The following is a 15,770-nucleotide window of genomic DNA, read 5'->3' on the forward strand; positions in this document are numbered from 1 at the left end:
GATTCGGATTCGAAAATTATTATTTAAAATAATATTCAACTCATTCCGAAAATTGTTAGAAATGATCCTCGACTCATTTGTAAAGATTATAAGTCTCATCTGTAAATAAAATAAATAAGTCTAATTTGTAAATTCAACTCCACGCTCTTCTGACAATGTTTTAGAAATTGGAATTCATTTAACTCGATAAATTTATTATTTATTTATTAAACAATAATAATCAGACTACCATAAACCTGTCTATATTCATATTATATATCATTTCACCGTCACCATTACATTAAAAAAATTTAAAGCCAAATAAAACATGAATTTGACCAAAAAATCAACACAAATTCAAAAAACAAAAAAATGCACGAAATTAGCTAATCACACCTAGTTCTAATTCATCGTTACCCGACGGTCCATTTCCAGATCTTGATCCTCAGATCCACGTCGCACTTCGCATTCGCCGTCGCGGCCACCGTCGGCGACTTCCCCGTCGGCAAACTCGCCTTAATCCCGCTGCACTTGACTCTAATCCCCACCTTCTTGCTCTTCATGCTCCCTATCTTCACTTTCACTTTCGTATCCAACTCGATATGCAACGGCAGCAATTTTTTATTCTTTAACGCCGCGCCGTCGACGCTCTCGCCGGCGCTGATCAGCTTAGTTTTCAGTACCGTCGTGTTCTTGCCGCCGTGGGTGAAGGCGGGAAACTCGCCGGCGCCGAGATTGACGCCGTTGGAGGTGACGAGAATGTTGATGGGGTTGTAGATGAAGGTGATTTTTTTGTTGGGGTTTCGAGAAGTGACGGTGAGGTTGAAGTTTGAGGTGAGGTGGGAAGATGAGGAGAGATTGAAGCGGGTGATTTTGAGGGAGGTGAGAGAGAAGGAGGGGCGGTGGGGGCGGTAGAGGAGGTAGAGGACGCCGCCGGTGGCGGCGGCGAGGACGAGGAGGATGATGATGAGGAGAGTGGTCCAGAGGAAGCAGGAGCAGCAGAAGCTTCGCCGGCGGCGGTCGTGGTACGGCTGGGGACGGTAGGCGGGGCGGTTGGCGTTGTAGACTTGGGCTTTGGTCGCCGGGAAGGGGGGGTTGGCGGCGGCGGTGCCGTTGGTTTTGGCGGCGGCGGGGACGCCGTTGGTGGCGGGTTTGGTGGGGAATACTCTGTCAGCCATTGGACAAAAAATGTGGAAAATGTTGAAGGTGTGGGGGTTCGATCGGTGGTCTGTGGTTGTGATATATAGAGGAGGAGAAAGGGATTGAAACTTGAAAGGGAGAGTGGAGAGAGAGACCTTATAACAGCAACATTTTAACTCTACGCGGTTCTTTATGAACTGCCTTGCTTTATAAGGAAACAAAATAAATATTTGCTGTCTCTGTTTTCTTTTATTCCCGGATTATTGACCTGAATAATAGAGACATCTAATTGAAAATATAGGAATGATACTGCATATTCCCGCAAAAAAAAAAAATTAAACTTGTAAAATTGGTGTAAGTTTCAGTTGACGTATATCCATACGAGATTAAATCTAATTAATATTTATCCAATTAATAAATGAATAAATTGCAGGAGTAAGTATCAATTTCTATATGAAGTCATTTTAACCAAGGTAGGAATTTATTTAAACAAATATATTAATTTAACAATAAAAACTCATACGGCATGATCGAGTCGAGCAGATACTAGTATGTGCTTATAAATATACATTAACACGATTTTTTTAAGATGTAAGTGTGTGTTCCGTACAATCTCGTTGAATTATATGTACTCTCTTCATCATTTTTCATGATAGACGTTATCATTTGAGCTATCGACAAAAATTGTGATTTCATATAAATTTTCATCATCTAATTAAGACATCCGGTTATAATCAATAAACGAAAACACAAGCTCTCATCAAGAAGTGAAAACAACGTGAAAATACATGTCGAAAATCGAAAGAAATGAAAATAAAAAAATTTGATCTGATAGTCGAAATCACAACAAGCTAGATGATTAACTCACTAATCTGATAACATCCGCTTGAATGAATAAAAAAGTAAATAGGAAGTTTTGATGACGTAAATCTAGAAAAATAACCAAACTTAATCAAAAAAAAATCCTTCTTTGAAGAGCGAAGAGGAAAAACATCAAAGATCATAAACAAGATAAAATAAAAAAAATTAAAATTGAGACCTTCTACATGTGAAAATCGATTGAAACCACTCAAACCAGCAGGACAGTGAAGACTACTTTAAAAACGTGGAGAAATTTAGGATCGTCGACCAGAAGTTCTGAGCCTTGTATCGATTATTTATACAAGTTCCGATGAAACTGGGGTCGAATATCTGAGAATTTTAGAAGCTCGGTGCGAGAACAGCAAGTAACGAGGACATGATTACTTGCATGATGATCAAGTTATAATCAGCCGAGTGTCACGTTGACAACTTGACACTTCATCTGATCTGATGAGTGATGATGCTTTGGAATTTTCCATTCATCATTGAGAAACAGTTGTTTCATTTGTTTTTACATACTACTCCAGTAATAATGCACATTAGACCACTCGCACAGGGTCGATTTCAAATCGTCAAAGAAGAGGAGATACGGGACCCGTTTCATTTATCACTTTTTCTGAAAAAATATATTCTTTTTTATGAATTTTTTTTTCTGAAGATAAGTATTCCTACATATCTTTGTCATAATTTATGTCCTTTATAAATACTTGAGTTTAAAAATTAGTATAAATATGACATCTATTCTCAAAATAATTTTTTTGTATATATAAACGAAGTCAAAATTGGTACAAAGAAAGAATCCACAACTACTACTCTCTAACTCTATGCCGGCATTTTGATAATGGATACATGTGAAATACTGCAGTGAGAATCGTGGCGCAACGTAACTTTTCATGAAGCCAAGTCTTCCAAACACCTGCAGCAAAGTTTTCGGTTTCCTTCAGATTTTCCATGTCCAATTCATGGGTTATATGAGAACTAGCCAACTAGGAGTAAAATTCTGATACTCACTTAAACTAAGATCGAGTTTATAGTTACCGTGTTATGACTTTGAGTGGAGTGGGAATGACAATGATCGTATACGATCGATTGTTAGTCGGATCATGCTTAACAATCCCGGTCGCGCCATTCCTCCAAATAAGATTGTCGAGTTTCAGAAAGCTTTTAGTCTTTTCGACAAGGTGCGATCTTTCCAATACATTATACTTCATGATTATGGTTATGTGATTATTTATGGATTCACAGTATATATTATTATGGTGTGGTTCATAATTTTCATGATTAAGTATAATGGTGTGGTGTGCTTGAATCTATTAGTGTATGTGTTGTTTTGTATCATATTTTGTCATTTCTTGATCTATTTTGCATGATTCAGAGGAGATTGGGTATTTGTAATCATTTTTATATCATATGATTAGTTACATTTTTGAGTTTTGGATTCGCATTTTCGATTTTTAGTTTTCGCTAGTGTCCATGATGAATGTTTGTGTTTTTCCGGTTCTTGCACGGTGACGGTGGAGGTGGTGTAATGGTGCTTAATTAGCGCGTGTTTTGATATTAGATTATTCTGATTGACTTATTTTGTTGCATGATTTTAGTTTAGATTTGAAAATTTGGAATTTATTTGATTTTAATAGTAGTAAATGTAGGTCTTAATTTTAGTTTTTGTGAATGGCAAGTTGACTATTTTAATTTATTTGGTTTTAAAATTTGAATTTTCTCTTCATACTTTAATTTGAACTTTTATGTAGTAATTAGAAGATTAATTAAAAGATTCAAATTTTGAATCTTATAAATGAATGCATTTAAATATATTTGTACCATTTATGGGTTATTTGAATTTTGAATCTTGTAAATGAATGCATTTAAATATATATACCATTTTGGTGGCCGAGGGTGACGACGGCGACGGTAGTTCCGGGATCAGCATGCGATCCGGTTTCAAAAAGGAAGGCGCTTCACTGTGCCTTAATGAAGGCGTTAATTGTGCCTCTTTATTGAGGGTGTAATTTGTGCTCCATAATTGATGGAGTTAAATGTGCCTTATTTGAGGTGTTAATTGGCCTTAATTGAGGACGTTAATTGTGTCTTAATTAAGGGCGTTAATATTTTATTAATTGTACCTTAATTAAGAGCTTAATTGCCTCAATTATGAGTTATCATAATTGTGGAAATTTTTGATCATCTCATGCAATATACACGTGATTTTAATATTAATTAATTATTGGATATATTATCTTTTATTTTTATAATATATATATAATGTGTTATATATGTCGACTTATATTATTCTTGTTTTCTTTCTTCTATTCTCAGGATTCTTGGAAGAAGACAGGTTTTTCTTTTCGGACATTAAAGTTTTATTGTCTAAATTTCCCCGGTCATCTTGCATGTCCGACGGTTAGATAATAAGCTTTCTTGAATGAAAGAATTATCACGGTGAACTGCTGTTTCATATTGTTGAGATTCATTCTCATTTTCAAAAAAAAAAAAAAAAAAAATTGGTACAAAGAAGAACTTAGGGCATCACATGCACGATAGAATGAATATTTTGTTTGGTATAATCAAAGTAAATAATCAAAAATCTACTTTCCTTATTATTTTCATAAATAATTTAAACGAGACACATAATATTTGATAAATTCTTTGAAAACTAATTTACTAGTGTTTGGATTTTGGACCAACTATTGTTCAAGTAGACTTTTGGATTTCTCTATGTTTGTACTACTCCTGCTAAAGAAGGGATGTGAATACTTATTGGGCCTGTCCAGTTAGTGAGAGTATTACTGGAACTAAGCCCGTCTGATTGCAAATTAGGGGAAAAAAATATTGAAGTTATTCAAGTGACATATTTGCTGAATTCGAAAATCGAAATTGACCGTATTCAAAATTTATTTGAATTTTTTTGATAAATCATAAACTTTTAGTTAATGAGAATGTAATCGATAAATTGAAATATATTTTTAGAAAACTAATCAAAAATTGATGATTTTGTTTAATAAATCGAGAACTTTCAAAACATTGATATAATCACAAATCTATTTGAACGTGCCAGGATTCTAAAGATTGCCCTAAAATATATTCACATATGAACAATTCCTAGAAATTGATATATTACTTTGTGCCAATATTATGAAAATAGGAATTTGATTCGACTTAACAAATTTATTGAATAACATATACTTTTATAATAATTGTATATAATCTAGTGAACTAAATAAGCTTTTGATTTTTAATTAATACAAAGACAAAGTATTAGGATGTGTCCGTTGACATAGAATAACAAATTTTTATTTAGATGATATATATTTTTGAATAAGAATTTCATCATTATTGTGAAACGAAATTAAGAAAATTCGTTATGTCATTAAAAATTATTATTGTGCGTCCATACACACAAGAAAATGCATATTGTTGGAATTGAAATTGAAATATACTCTCTCAATCCTTTTCAACTACTCGATACACATTTTAATACTGTTAAAAATATAGTTCCCTAACTTATTTTTAAGATTTTTTGCATGAATAAAAATTCAACATCCAAACTTTTATTCAGTGAAATAATATTTTTTAAAAAAAATTATATAACTATATTTTATGAAAATATTAAAATTCGTGTCGTCTTCTTCCCAACTGTGTATGAATTATCCAGGAACGGGGAGTAGTCTTTTTTAAACGAGGAACAATGCAGAATCAAAATTGAAAAGAGGGAAGGCCCCCGCTGATAGAAAAATGGACAAAAGTCGCAGCTTGAATATTGAATAGCATTGAAACAAGACAAATGCAAAACAACAGAAAACCAAACAGTTAGCGGAGGCACCACCGACACTTGTCGTAAAAAAAACTACTCCTTCCATTCCAAAATAATAGTAGTCGTTTTGATTTTGTGCGCGTATCTTGAGGTGCAAAAAAAATATACTTCTACACATTATTTTTGAATTTTTTTTTCTGAATAAAAGTTTAACATCTCTATTTTTATTCAGGAAAAAAAATTTCAAAAATAACATGCAAAGATATGTTTTTTTTGCATCTCAAAATACATGCACAAAGTCAAAACGACTCTTATTTTGAAATGGAGGTTGAGTCCTGCTGCATTCAATAAATTACGACAGTAACTCGAAGCAGTTTTACATCATTTTGACATAATACCGGTGCCTAACCCCGGACATGCACGATGCAACAACCATAAGTCCATACCATGCTGTCACCGGAATGAATTCTCCCTAATTAGAAATTTATTATAAATCTTATATAATTAAATAAGTATTTTTATAAAATTTGAAAATATAAAAATAGTTGTAGAGAATTTGTCCCGCGCTTACAATGGAAAAACGTTTTAAATCCGTACTTGATGATAATTTGACAAAATCTAAATGATGGCTGAAAATAAATTAAATTTCATATACAACTTTGTAAGAATCCAAATATACCCTCTATTTTGAAATATAAGTCGTTTGACTTTTTGACACACACTTATAGGTCACTTGAGCACATAATTAAAATCAATATTTTTAAAATTTTCTTATTTTTTTTTTGAATAAAAATATATGATGAATATTATAATTCAAAAAAGAAAATTTTAGAAATAATGATTTTTGCTATGCAGTCAAAAAAACTTGAAAGTGTGTGTCAAAAAGTCAAGCGACCTATATTTCAAAACGGAAAGAACAATATAGTTTACAATTTATAGATTACAATTATAATATAGTAAATGTAATAAGAGGTTGAGAATTTGTTGCAATATTTTTTCTGATTTTTCGTAATCAATAAATTCTGAGTAAAAGATCGTGAACCTGTCACTGTCGGTGGAGACTTATAGGTCCGGCCGGTGCAAAATGTTTATTACTCTATTAAGGTCTCTCGAATATTATTATTAATTTCATTCATCAACTTCAAGCATTGCTCTTACTTTGAAACAGGGCTCATTTAATTTGTGTCAGCATTAAAAAAAGGCTTAAAGATTCCGTTGGTGAATTTCAGAATTGATTATAATGCTACTCCTATTAGTAAAGTAATCACGGTTATGAAAAAAATCATGCAAAAAACATGAAATTACATTTCTGAAGCACAAAGAAAGCAGCTAATATGAAAAAAAAAGTGAAAATAAAGGGACAATGATGCATTGTACTCGTTTGGCTTCATTATTGTACTCTTTGGACTTTGGTTAACTTATAAGTAGCTCACGAGTTTAAAAAAATGTCGAAATTTATGATTTATTAGTAGAATCGTAAAATGCGAGAATCAGACTTAATCGATGAAGTCATAAAATAAGAATTAATCGAAGATTAATTAGATTTAATCAGTGATTGATTGATTTAATCACTAGCTACGAAATATGAATTAATCAGTGATTAATTGATTTAATCACATATTTTTAAAACATAGCTTATAAGTAGCTGATCAAATACCACCATAATCTTCTTATGATTTAGTTAAATTTGGATGTAAACGTGTGGCATTATTCTACAGCCATCATTGAGGATCTAATGACAAGTTTTGTTTTGATGTTGCATCATCAATTTCAAACCTTTTTATCAACTCTGCTCAGTACTCAAATCATATGATTAAAAGACATGATAACAAAATAATGCTCACAACAATTTGCACTTAGGTAAAATCCTTACATGATTAAATCTTAATCAATGTTATACACTGATCTCAAATGAAACATAAGTACCCAACTACTACTACTCTCTCTGAGTAATGATTAGAGAGGATAATTAGGCTAATCATAAAATAATGGCCTCACTAAAGAAGCAAATTAATGCAGAGACTAATGCTTCAACAAACATGTCAAGCCCCATTGATTATTATAGAAGAATATTTCCTTTATTCTCTCCCTACCAAACCACTTTACAAGTGATTACTGATACTTAGCTTTCTGTTACTGTTCATTCATGTGATTCTTGGATTGGATTACTTACACTGATCTTAAAAATTTTAATCACCCATTTGAGCAAACAGTGTTTTCTCAGTAAAGTTTGGAGCTTTTCTTTAAGTAGAGCTACAATGATTAGGATCAGAGCAGCTAATCCATTTTTGTGTTGTGGCCTCTATGGTTTTTCCATATAACTTCAAGGACACTGTTTCTTGGATTTATGTGCAAATTATTTATGTTTTTGTATTATTCTTTCTCATGCTTTTGCTTAAATGAGCTGGCTGAGTGATTGAGATCAAGGATCTTGAGGTTCATTTTCTTGGGTTTTTGAGAAGGAGATGAAAATGCAGCAGCTCATTGTGGATTTGATGCCGGTTTTCGCAATTCTGTTTAGTTTGCCAGTTCTTGGATTTGCAGGTAATGGGCTTAACTTTTCTTGAAATTCAGCTTGTTTTGATCAATGTGATTGATTGTTTAGTTCAATGTAGGGTTTTGTGAAGTTTGATTTAGAGATCAGTTAAACGGGATCTGGGTTATCAGAAGTTCTTGTCATGATCCATACATTAAATAATTGCATTACTCTGACATTACTGCTTCGATGATTTTTATTTGACAATTTTGATCTCACTAGTTGTAGAATGTTTCTAAATCTTGAATCATTTGATAGTTAAGCTCAGTTTTGAACATTTGGTATAGTTAATGCTCAAGTTGTAACCAATAATGACATTTATAATTTCACTCTGATTCTGTTGCAGGTTTTAGCATACCTTCACTGGAAGCAGCTTCTTTGCTTAATCACTTGAGTATACCAACACCTCCCATCAACTCATATAGAACCAGTGGATTAAATCAGTTCTCTCGACGAAATGGTATTACTTCGTTCATAATAGTTACAAGCTGTTTGTCGTTTAGTCGTAATGCACAAGTCGGTAGACTGTAGGTTTCTTGCTGACTTCATGATAATTGACTAATGGTGTCTCCATATAACGACTCCAAGGATCTAGGCCAGTAAAGACATTGATGCTGATTTCAGTAGCCTATTTTGAAGCACTCTTTGTCCTTGATTAATTAATAGCTAGATATATTGATTTGTTACACTAAAGGCATTTCAGAAAATCTCTGTGCTAATTATCAGATCTGCTTTGGTTTTGTAGCCCCCATCCGGCGCAACTTCAGACCTTCCAGTAGTCCATTAGTTACATCCCTAGCACCTGCAATACCGCCTTCCCATAAACATGCTGGGAAATTAGCACACTATTCTTCACCTCCACCATTATTTTCATATTTTAAGCATCATCACGCAAGAAAGAAATTTAAAGATCTTGTCACTAGACCATTTGATAGAATTGATCCTCCTACAAGCAGCCAACAAGGTCAGTGTTCAATAGAAAATCTATGAAATAGTAGTCTTTGCTTAACATGGAGTAATCCAATAATGTGTAATAATTGCTTCTTTCTAAATATTCTACAAAGGTATAGGCCCTTCGATCTCCCCACTCAGTTCTGCTTCCACTCCAATAAGTTGGTCTGGGTTCAGCCCTGCACCAGTGTCAACTCCGTTGATTGAACCAGGTACGTTTTTCCTCCAGTTCGTAGTACATTCTGCCAACTTTACCTATAATGTGATTGAGTATCCAATGCTGATAATTACGCCTATTTCAGTGCCCATGCCCTCACCTGAAATATCCCCATCAAGCTCATCCATTGAGAAAAAGAAGACTTCACCGCCCTCTTCAGTAATGGCACTACCTCCCCCACCTCCTAATGAAGGTGTAGACAGTATATACCTTACTTTTAAATTCTCTTGACAGCCTATAACAACTGTAGATTCTAAGTAAATTCCATCTGATCTTACTTGTAGAATGTACATCCGTAACATGCACAAAGCCATTCACCTATACTCCTGGTGGATCTCCATGTGGCTGTGTGTTGCCTGTTGAAGTAAGACTGGACCTCAGTGTAGAACTATATACATTCATCCCTTTGGTGACAGAACTAGCTAAAGAGATTGCTTTCGGACTTTCGCTAAATCAAAGTCAAGTTAGGATTATAGGTGCAAATGAAGCAATACAGCAACAAGGAAAAACCATGGTCCTCATCAACCTGGTACCAGTAAAAGAAAATTTTGCTCCCAGTACTGCTTTAGTTATCTATAAAAGGTTCTGGACGAGACAGGTTGCCTTAAATGCTTCCCAATTCGGAAGCTACAAAGTAATCGATGTTCATTATCCAGGTTTTGTACCTTACTTTATTCTTTCAGGATCTGCTTTTTCATCTGTGTAGTTACTGTTGAGACTTTCTGTTTATTCCTCTTATGTATTTCCTTCATATATGCTTCTTTTAACAGGTGCATGTTTATATTGATTATATGCTTCAAATTGTCCTTTCAATTATGTTCTACAACTTGCAGGTCTTCCGTCCTCTCCACCATCAGGACATTCAGCAGCTGCTAATATATACAGCGGTTTATATCCAGGTGAGGGGAATGGTAGAATGCCATTGAAACCTTTAGGGATTGGTGTTCCGAGGAGAAAGAAGGCTGGGAATGGGGGAAGCAAAATAGCTGTTATTGTTTTATCATCAGTCACTGCTTTTGCTGTTTGTCTAGGAGTACTTTGGATATTGTTGTTGAAATGTGGATGGTGCATATGTAATCCCCAATCTAATCCTCATGTTCCTATACCCTCACAGCGAAAATTATCAGGTACATACCATGTTATGACTAAAAAACAGCATTTTGTTCCTCTCTTCTTCTGCCAGTTATTTTACCTCTCTTCAACCACTTGTTTCTTAACTATGTTTTCGGGTTGCACCATGAAAAAAGTAAAATAGTTAATCTAGCTAGTTTCTTCTATGTAACTGAAAATATGATGAGCTCGTCATATATCATAGTAATACACTTTATATGTGTAAATTCTGCAGGGACTGCCAGGTCTATAATGTTTGGAAGCAGACCCGGATCAGCATCAATGTCACGTAGTTCTAATGCATTGGCATATAAGGGAATTGCTAAGATTTTCAGTTCGAGTGACCTGATGAGAGCCACAGATAATTTTGATGCTTCAAGAATTCTCGGGGAGGGTGGTTTTGGACTTGTCTACAGTGGCATTCTTGATGATCAGAGGAGGGTGGCTGTAAAGGTTCTAAAAAGAGATGATCAGCAAGGAGGCCGTGAATTTTTGGCAGAAGTTGACATGCTTAGTCGTCTACACCACAGGAACTTGGTCAAACTGATTGGTATCTGCACAGAGATTCATTGTCGCAGCCTGGTTTACGAACTTATTCCCAATGGTAGCGTGGAATCACACTTACATGGTACATACAAGTCTTGATGAATTCCTTATGCCACTCCATAATTTGCCCAAGTTTCTAATACTTTTCTGAAATATGTAATCTACATCCGCTGTTTTTGTTTGTTCAGGAATTGACAAGGAAATTGCTCCTCTTGATTGGTGTGCCAGAATAAAGATTGCTCTGGGATCAGCTCGAGGTTTAGCTTATCTGCATGAAGACTCAAGCCCTCGCGTGATACACAGAGACTTTAAGTCGAGCAACATCTTACTAGAACATGACTTCACACCTAAAGTTTCAGACTTTGGCCTTGCTAAGTCAGCACTAGACGAGGGAAACAAGCACATTTCTACACATGTTATGGGAACTTTCGGGTATGTGCTTCATCACATAATTTACACACAAACACATATTATTCTACTGGTGATATGTTATCATGATCAGGATTTGTGCATTTACAATATCCATAATGCACTCTTGCTGATGTCATAATTTTTCTATAGCAACTCATATGCTCTTCTTGTGAACTCACATGAATTACAGTTACTTGGCCCCAGAGTACGCAATGACTGGCCATCTGTTGGTAAAAAGTGATGTTTACAGCTATGGTGTAGTTCTCCTTGAACTCTTAACAGGAAGAAAGCCTGTGGATTTGTCGCAACCACCAGGACAAGAAAATCTGGTTTCTTGGGTACGTCCCCTGCTTACGGACAGAGAGGCTTTGGAAACCATCATTGACCCTTATTTAAAGCCAAATATGCAATCTGACAGTGTATCGAAAGTAGCAGCCATCGCATCAATGTGTGTGCAACCAGAAGTATCTCATCGTCCTTTTATGGGTGAAGTTGTTCAAGCCTTAAAGCTGGTGTGCAATGAGTTTGATGAAATAAACGAGGATCCAGTATTACCAAATTGCAGTTATGAGGACTTCTCTGCAGGCAAGTATAGTAGAGCTTCAAGTGATCTTGTGGAATCCCAGGGGATCCACTACCCTGGGTATAATTCCATTTTAGACAGTCATAAGATCCCATTGTCAAATTCAAAGCCTAAGTATCCTTCTTCAGCTGGATTCGAGGACCAAGAATCAGGGTCGAAGAAGAGGATCTCTAACTCAACTTCACTGAGAGTGTTAATGAGAGGATTCTCCAAAGGCTGCTCTAGTGAGCATGAAACTTCAGCCAAATAACTGTCTATATCCACTCCAGGTATATCAATACACACCCAAAAATATATTCTGATCGCAGATTCAGAGCCACGGTTGCATAAACAAGAGGATTCTTTTCATACATGTACTATCATCATTGAAAAACTTGCACGATATCAGTTTTTGAAGGTTTTCGATGAAGACATAAATAAGGAAAAGGAGAGCTCTGGTAGTGAGGTAGATTTGATAGTAGCAGGATTGTACATGATGTTTGTTCTCATACACATATATTAAGTTTTAGGTATCTGTAATGTGATCATTAATGTTGAAGCTCCTTGGCAATTTGCAATGTTTACTTATAAGAAAAGGAAAACTTTTATTTTACATTATTCATGTTAATACAGGGGCAAGCAATTGCTGAAATTCCCTTATTCATAATCATAACTGATGAAAAAATCAAAAAAAATGTATCAGCATTAGAACATCCTGAGCTTTCGGTTACAAGTCGTTGGTCACCGCTATATGCCAGCTGCCTTGCCTAATCTGCTTCTCAGAATCTTCACCCCCATGTACCTTCCCATCATCATTACAGTGGCTTGAGGATTAGTGCCCGGGGACTGGACAAACGTTGAGCCATCGATGACACGAAGGGCATCGATTCCAAGAACCTCGTACTCAGAGTTTATAACCTTGTCCTTGTGACATCCACCATGATAGTGCCAGATTGTGATTTTAGTTTGTCTGCAGTATTCCTCAAAGGACTTTGTAACTTCAGCTGTTTTGGGGATAAGGTTGTAATTAGCAGTGACACTCAGGTTGAGCAGCTTCTCAAAGGTATCGTTGCCAGGCTGCATGAAGTCGATTAAACGTTTTGTTCTGACAAGCTTCTCTAAGATCCGAATTCCACTGACACATTGCTGCAAATCTTGAGGATTGCTGAAGTAGTTAAAGGAGATGTTTGGATTATCATCAGCATTAGTGTTGTTCAGTGTTAGCTCCCCTGTTGACAATGGATTTGCAACCTTTGATAGTATAAAAGCAGCATTAAAATTTTCACGCGGGAGCTCTTCCTCAGGTGATGATGAATTATCACGAGTATAGATGATTGTATCCGGATTCTGACCAAATCCAGAGCTCGTCTCAATGTACACACCCTGTCGCGTGATCCCAACAAGCTGAATCAACGATTGAGTCATCGGCCTATTGAAGGGAACGACGATAGTGTTCAAAGGATTGTCTGCCATTTGTTTGCCAACAAATTGATTGTCAAGCACCACAGTGATGTTCATTTGTTCAAGCTCAGCCTTTGGTCCAATCCCACTCAGTAAAAGCAGCTGTGGACTCCCAATTGCACCAGATGACAATATAACTTCACTCTTGTCATTCTTCGACAAATTCACTTCATGTTGGTTCCCATTTTCATCGTTGAATATCACTCCAACAGCCCTTGGCTTGCCTGCATACAATTACCAAGTTACTAAAAGACCAATTTTATCATCAGTGAAAAAGGCGTATTACAGGACACTCTGGTCTGCCTAGGAACCTGCCGACTAGTTCCAGAGCCAACACTTGTATTTAAATCGGACTACAACAAGGTAGATTGATTACCTGATGTTTGATCAAACACAATCTTCTGAACAGTTGCATGGATGAGAACATCAAGGTTCTTGCTGTTAGCGGATCGAAGTAGTTCAGCAGCAGTGTGACGATTGCCATCTTTGTCGAAAATAATACCACTGACTTTGGTTCCAAACAAGTGTTCATAAGTGTAGCCATTGTCCGGAGTTACCCCAACTTCCACCAAAGCATTCTTCACAGCAGTTTGCCAAGGATTCAAAACCGGCTTATAAACAATCTGTTTCTCGACCCACGGGTACGATTCATAGGCCAGTTTCGGGTCTAATCCTAGCTCAGCAAGACTCCTGCAAAACATACATTCAAACATTACTATCATCCGACCAAACCCGACTTGTCTCAGACAAGATTCGAACCTTCAACCTCCCGTATCCGTGACTAACTAGTACAGTAGTTGACTTTGACTACTTGCAGATAGATTTGTGTTTCGAATAACTAACAACTACTTCTATTGGTACACTATTAAATAACATTTGGCCTTTTCTTTTATGATTGACGTGTGATTGGAACCACTAGCTTCAAAGTGATTGCATGCACGTAACTCTGTTCCAAAATAATACTAGTAGTTTAATGTTTTTCCAGAAAAACGGAAGTTAAATACCAGTACCTTAAACTGGGTCTGGTGTAGAATCCAGCATTGATGCTAGTCCCTCCACCTAAAACCCGAGGCCTAATATTATAAACACCTTCACTAACAAAGTACTGCGCAGCTGAAGTTGCCGAAGAATCTGCAGTACCAATGTGATAATTTCTGAGGAGCGTGGCATTCTTGTTATCAAACGGAACATCACCTCTTTCCAGCAACAAAACATTAAATTTCTGCGACAGAGTTGCAGCCAAAGGGCAGCCTGCAGTTCCGCCTCCGATTATTATGTAGTCATACGCTTTAGTTTTTGATACAGAGCTTGCATTCTTGATGAATGGATAGTCTTCTCTCCATGTGTTCTGACCTGCAATTTAAGACATGCAAATAGATTACTTTCAGGGATTTTTCGCAAAAAAAGGGTCGTAAATGACTGAAATTTTACGTGTTTTAGTACCTTGACAGAAGGCGAAAAGCGAAAAAAGGAGGAAGAGCTTCATCATCTTGATTATATTGTGTTTGGTCTGTGTTAAGAATTGATTGAACACATTATGAACACTACTATTTATAGTTACCTGGAACTGGATTTTTTATTGATTAGTAAATGAAAAAAGAGTCTGGCGTGTTCAAATTTTGAAGAAGGATTGTCAATTTTGCGAAAATAATAGATTTTATTAGAAAAATGAACTGGTGTTCTGAAATTTGACTTGGAAAAAACAAATACAATGTAAAATCTTTACAATTACGTGGTTTTGTGTGTGAAAGACGAAATAGGAATGTTGATCAAGTCAAGTCTCATTTCCGCTTAGATATTATGATCCATTTTGAGAAACAAAAGGTTAGCCTTCTGGTTACAGCTGGTTTTTATCAAGTCAACGCCAATTAGATATATACTTGTATTTTATGATCCACGACGAGAAATAAAAAATTACTAATAATACGGAAATAAACCTAAATTCTGATTCCAAAATGTATGGGCCAGTTTTATTCGAGTAGTTTATATCGAGAAATGAAAGAATTAAAGAATATAAGACTGGCATTTCGATATGGATTAGAATATTCAATGATCAAAATCCGAAACTGTCTTTAATTGAAATCCGTACATATAAGTTTACGTGTTTTATGATCAAATCCGAAACTGTCCTAAATTGAAATCCGTACATATAAGTTTACGTGTTTTATGTTCAAATTGTGTTTGATTCAAATGATTGACCTTTGTGATTTCCGTTGAAATGCTGTTCGAAACTTGGACAATGGGC

General features: G+C 35.6%; 3 protein-coding genes across 4 annotated transcripts; 1 reads left to right on the forward strand and 2 right to left on the reverse strand.

Moving 5' to 3' along the window:
* Positions 1-226: 226 nt before the first annotated feature.
* Positions 227-1,305, reverse strand: LOC108223524 (NDR1/HIN1-like protein 6). Its single transcript, XM_017397837.2, has one exon. It carries the CDS (start codon positions 1,155-1,157, stop codon positions 393-395), a length of 765 nt encoding a protein of 254 aa, XP_017253326.1. The 5' UTR covers positions 1,158-1,305; the 3' UTR covers positions 227-392.
* A 6,345-nt stretch (positions 1,306-7,650) lies between these two features.
* LOC108223623 (receptor-like serine/threonine-protein kinase ALE2) lies at positions 7,651-12,677 on the forward strand. 2 transcript variants are annotated; one of them, XM_017397961.2, is made up of 10 exons: positions 7,651-8,275; positions 8,614-8,727; positions 9,013-9,231; positions 9,332-9,430; positions 9,521-9,628; positions 9,720-10,091; positions 10,269-10,562; positions 10,781-11,173; positions 11,280-11,523; positions 11,693-12,677. In XM_017397961.2, the coding sequence occupies exons 1-10, from the start codon at positions 8,197-8,199 to the stop codon at positions 12,333-12,335; spliced, it is 2,565 nt and encodes an 854-aa protein (XP_017253450.1). In that variant the 5' UTR covers positions 7,651-8,196; the 3' UTR covers positions 12,336-12,677. The 2 variants fall into 2 exon arrangements, with proteins under 2 accessions (XP_017253450.1, XP_017253451.1); XM_017397962.2 differs by having other exon boundaries at positions 7,655-8,275; positions 9,338-9,430.
* On the reverse strand, positions 12,442-15,081 carry LOC108223624 (protein HOTHEAD-like). The gene is made up of 4 exons (XM_017397964.2): positions 14,969-15,081; positions 14,536-14,878; positions 13,902-14,215; positions 12,442-13,749 (listed from the first exon to the last, which is right to left on the reverse strand). The coding sequence occupies exons 1-4, from the start codon at positions 15,012-15,014 to the stop codon at positions 12,812-12,814; spliced, it is 1,641 nt and encodes a 546-aa protein (XP_017253453.1). The 5' UTR covers positions 15,015-15,081; the 3' UTR covers positions 12,442-12,811.
* Between the last annotated feature and the right edge of the window lie 689 nt (positions 15,082-15,770).

Source organism: Daucus carota, chromosome 5, assembly GCF_001625215.2.
Source record: "Daucus carota subsp. sativus chromosome 5, DH1 v3.0, whole genome shotgun sequence".
In the NCBI taxonomy this organism is placed as follows: Eukaryota; Viridiplantae; Streptophyta; class Magnoliopsida; order Apiales; family Apiaceae; genus Daucus; species Daucus carota.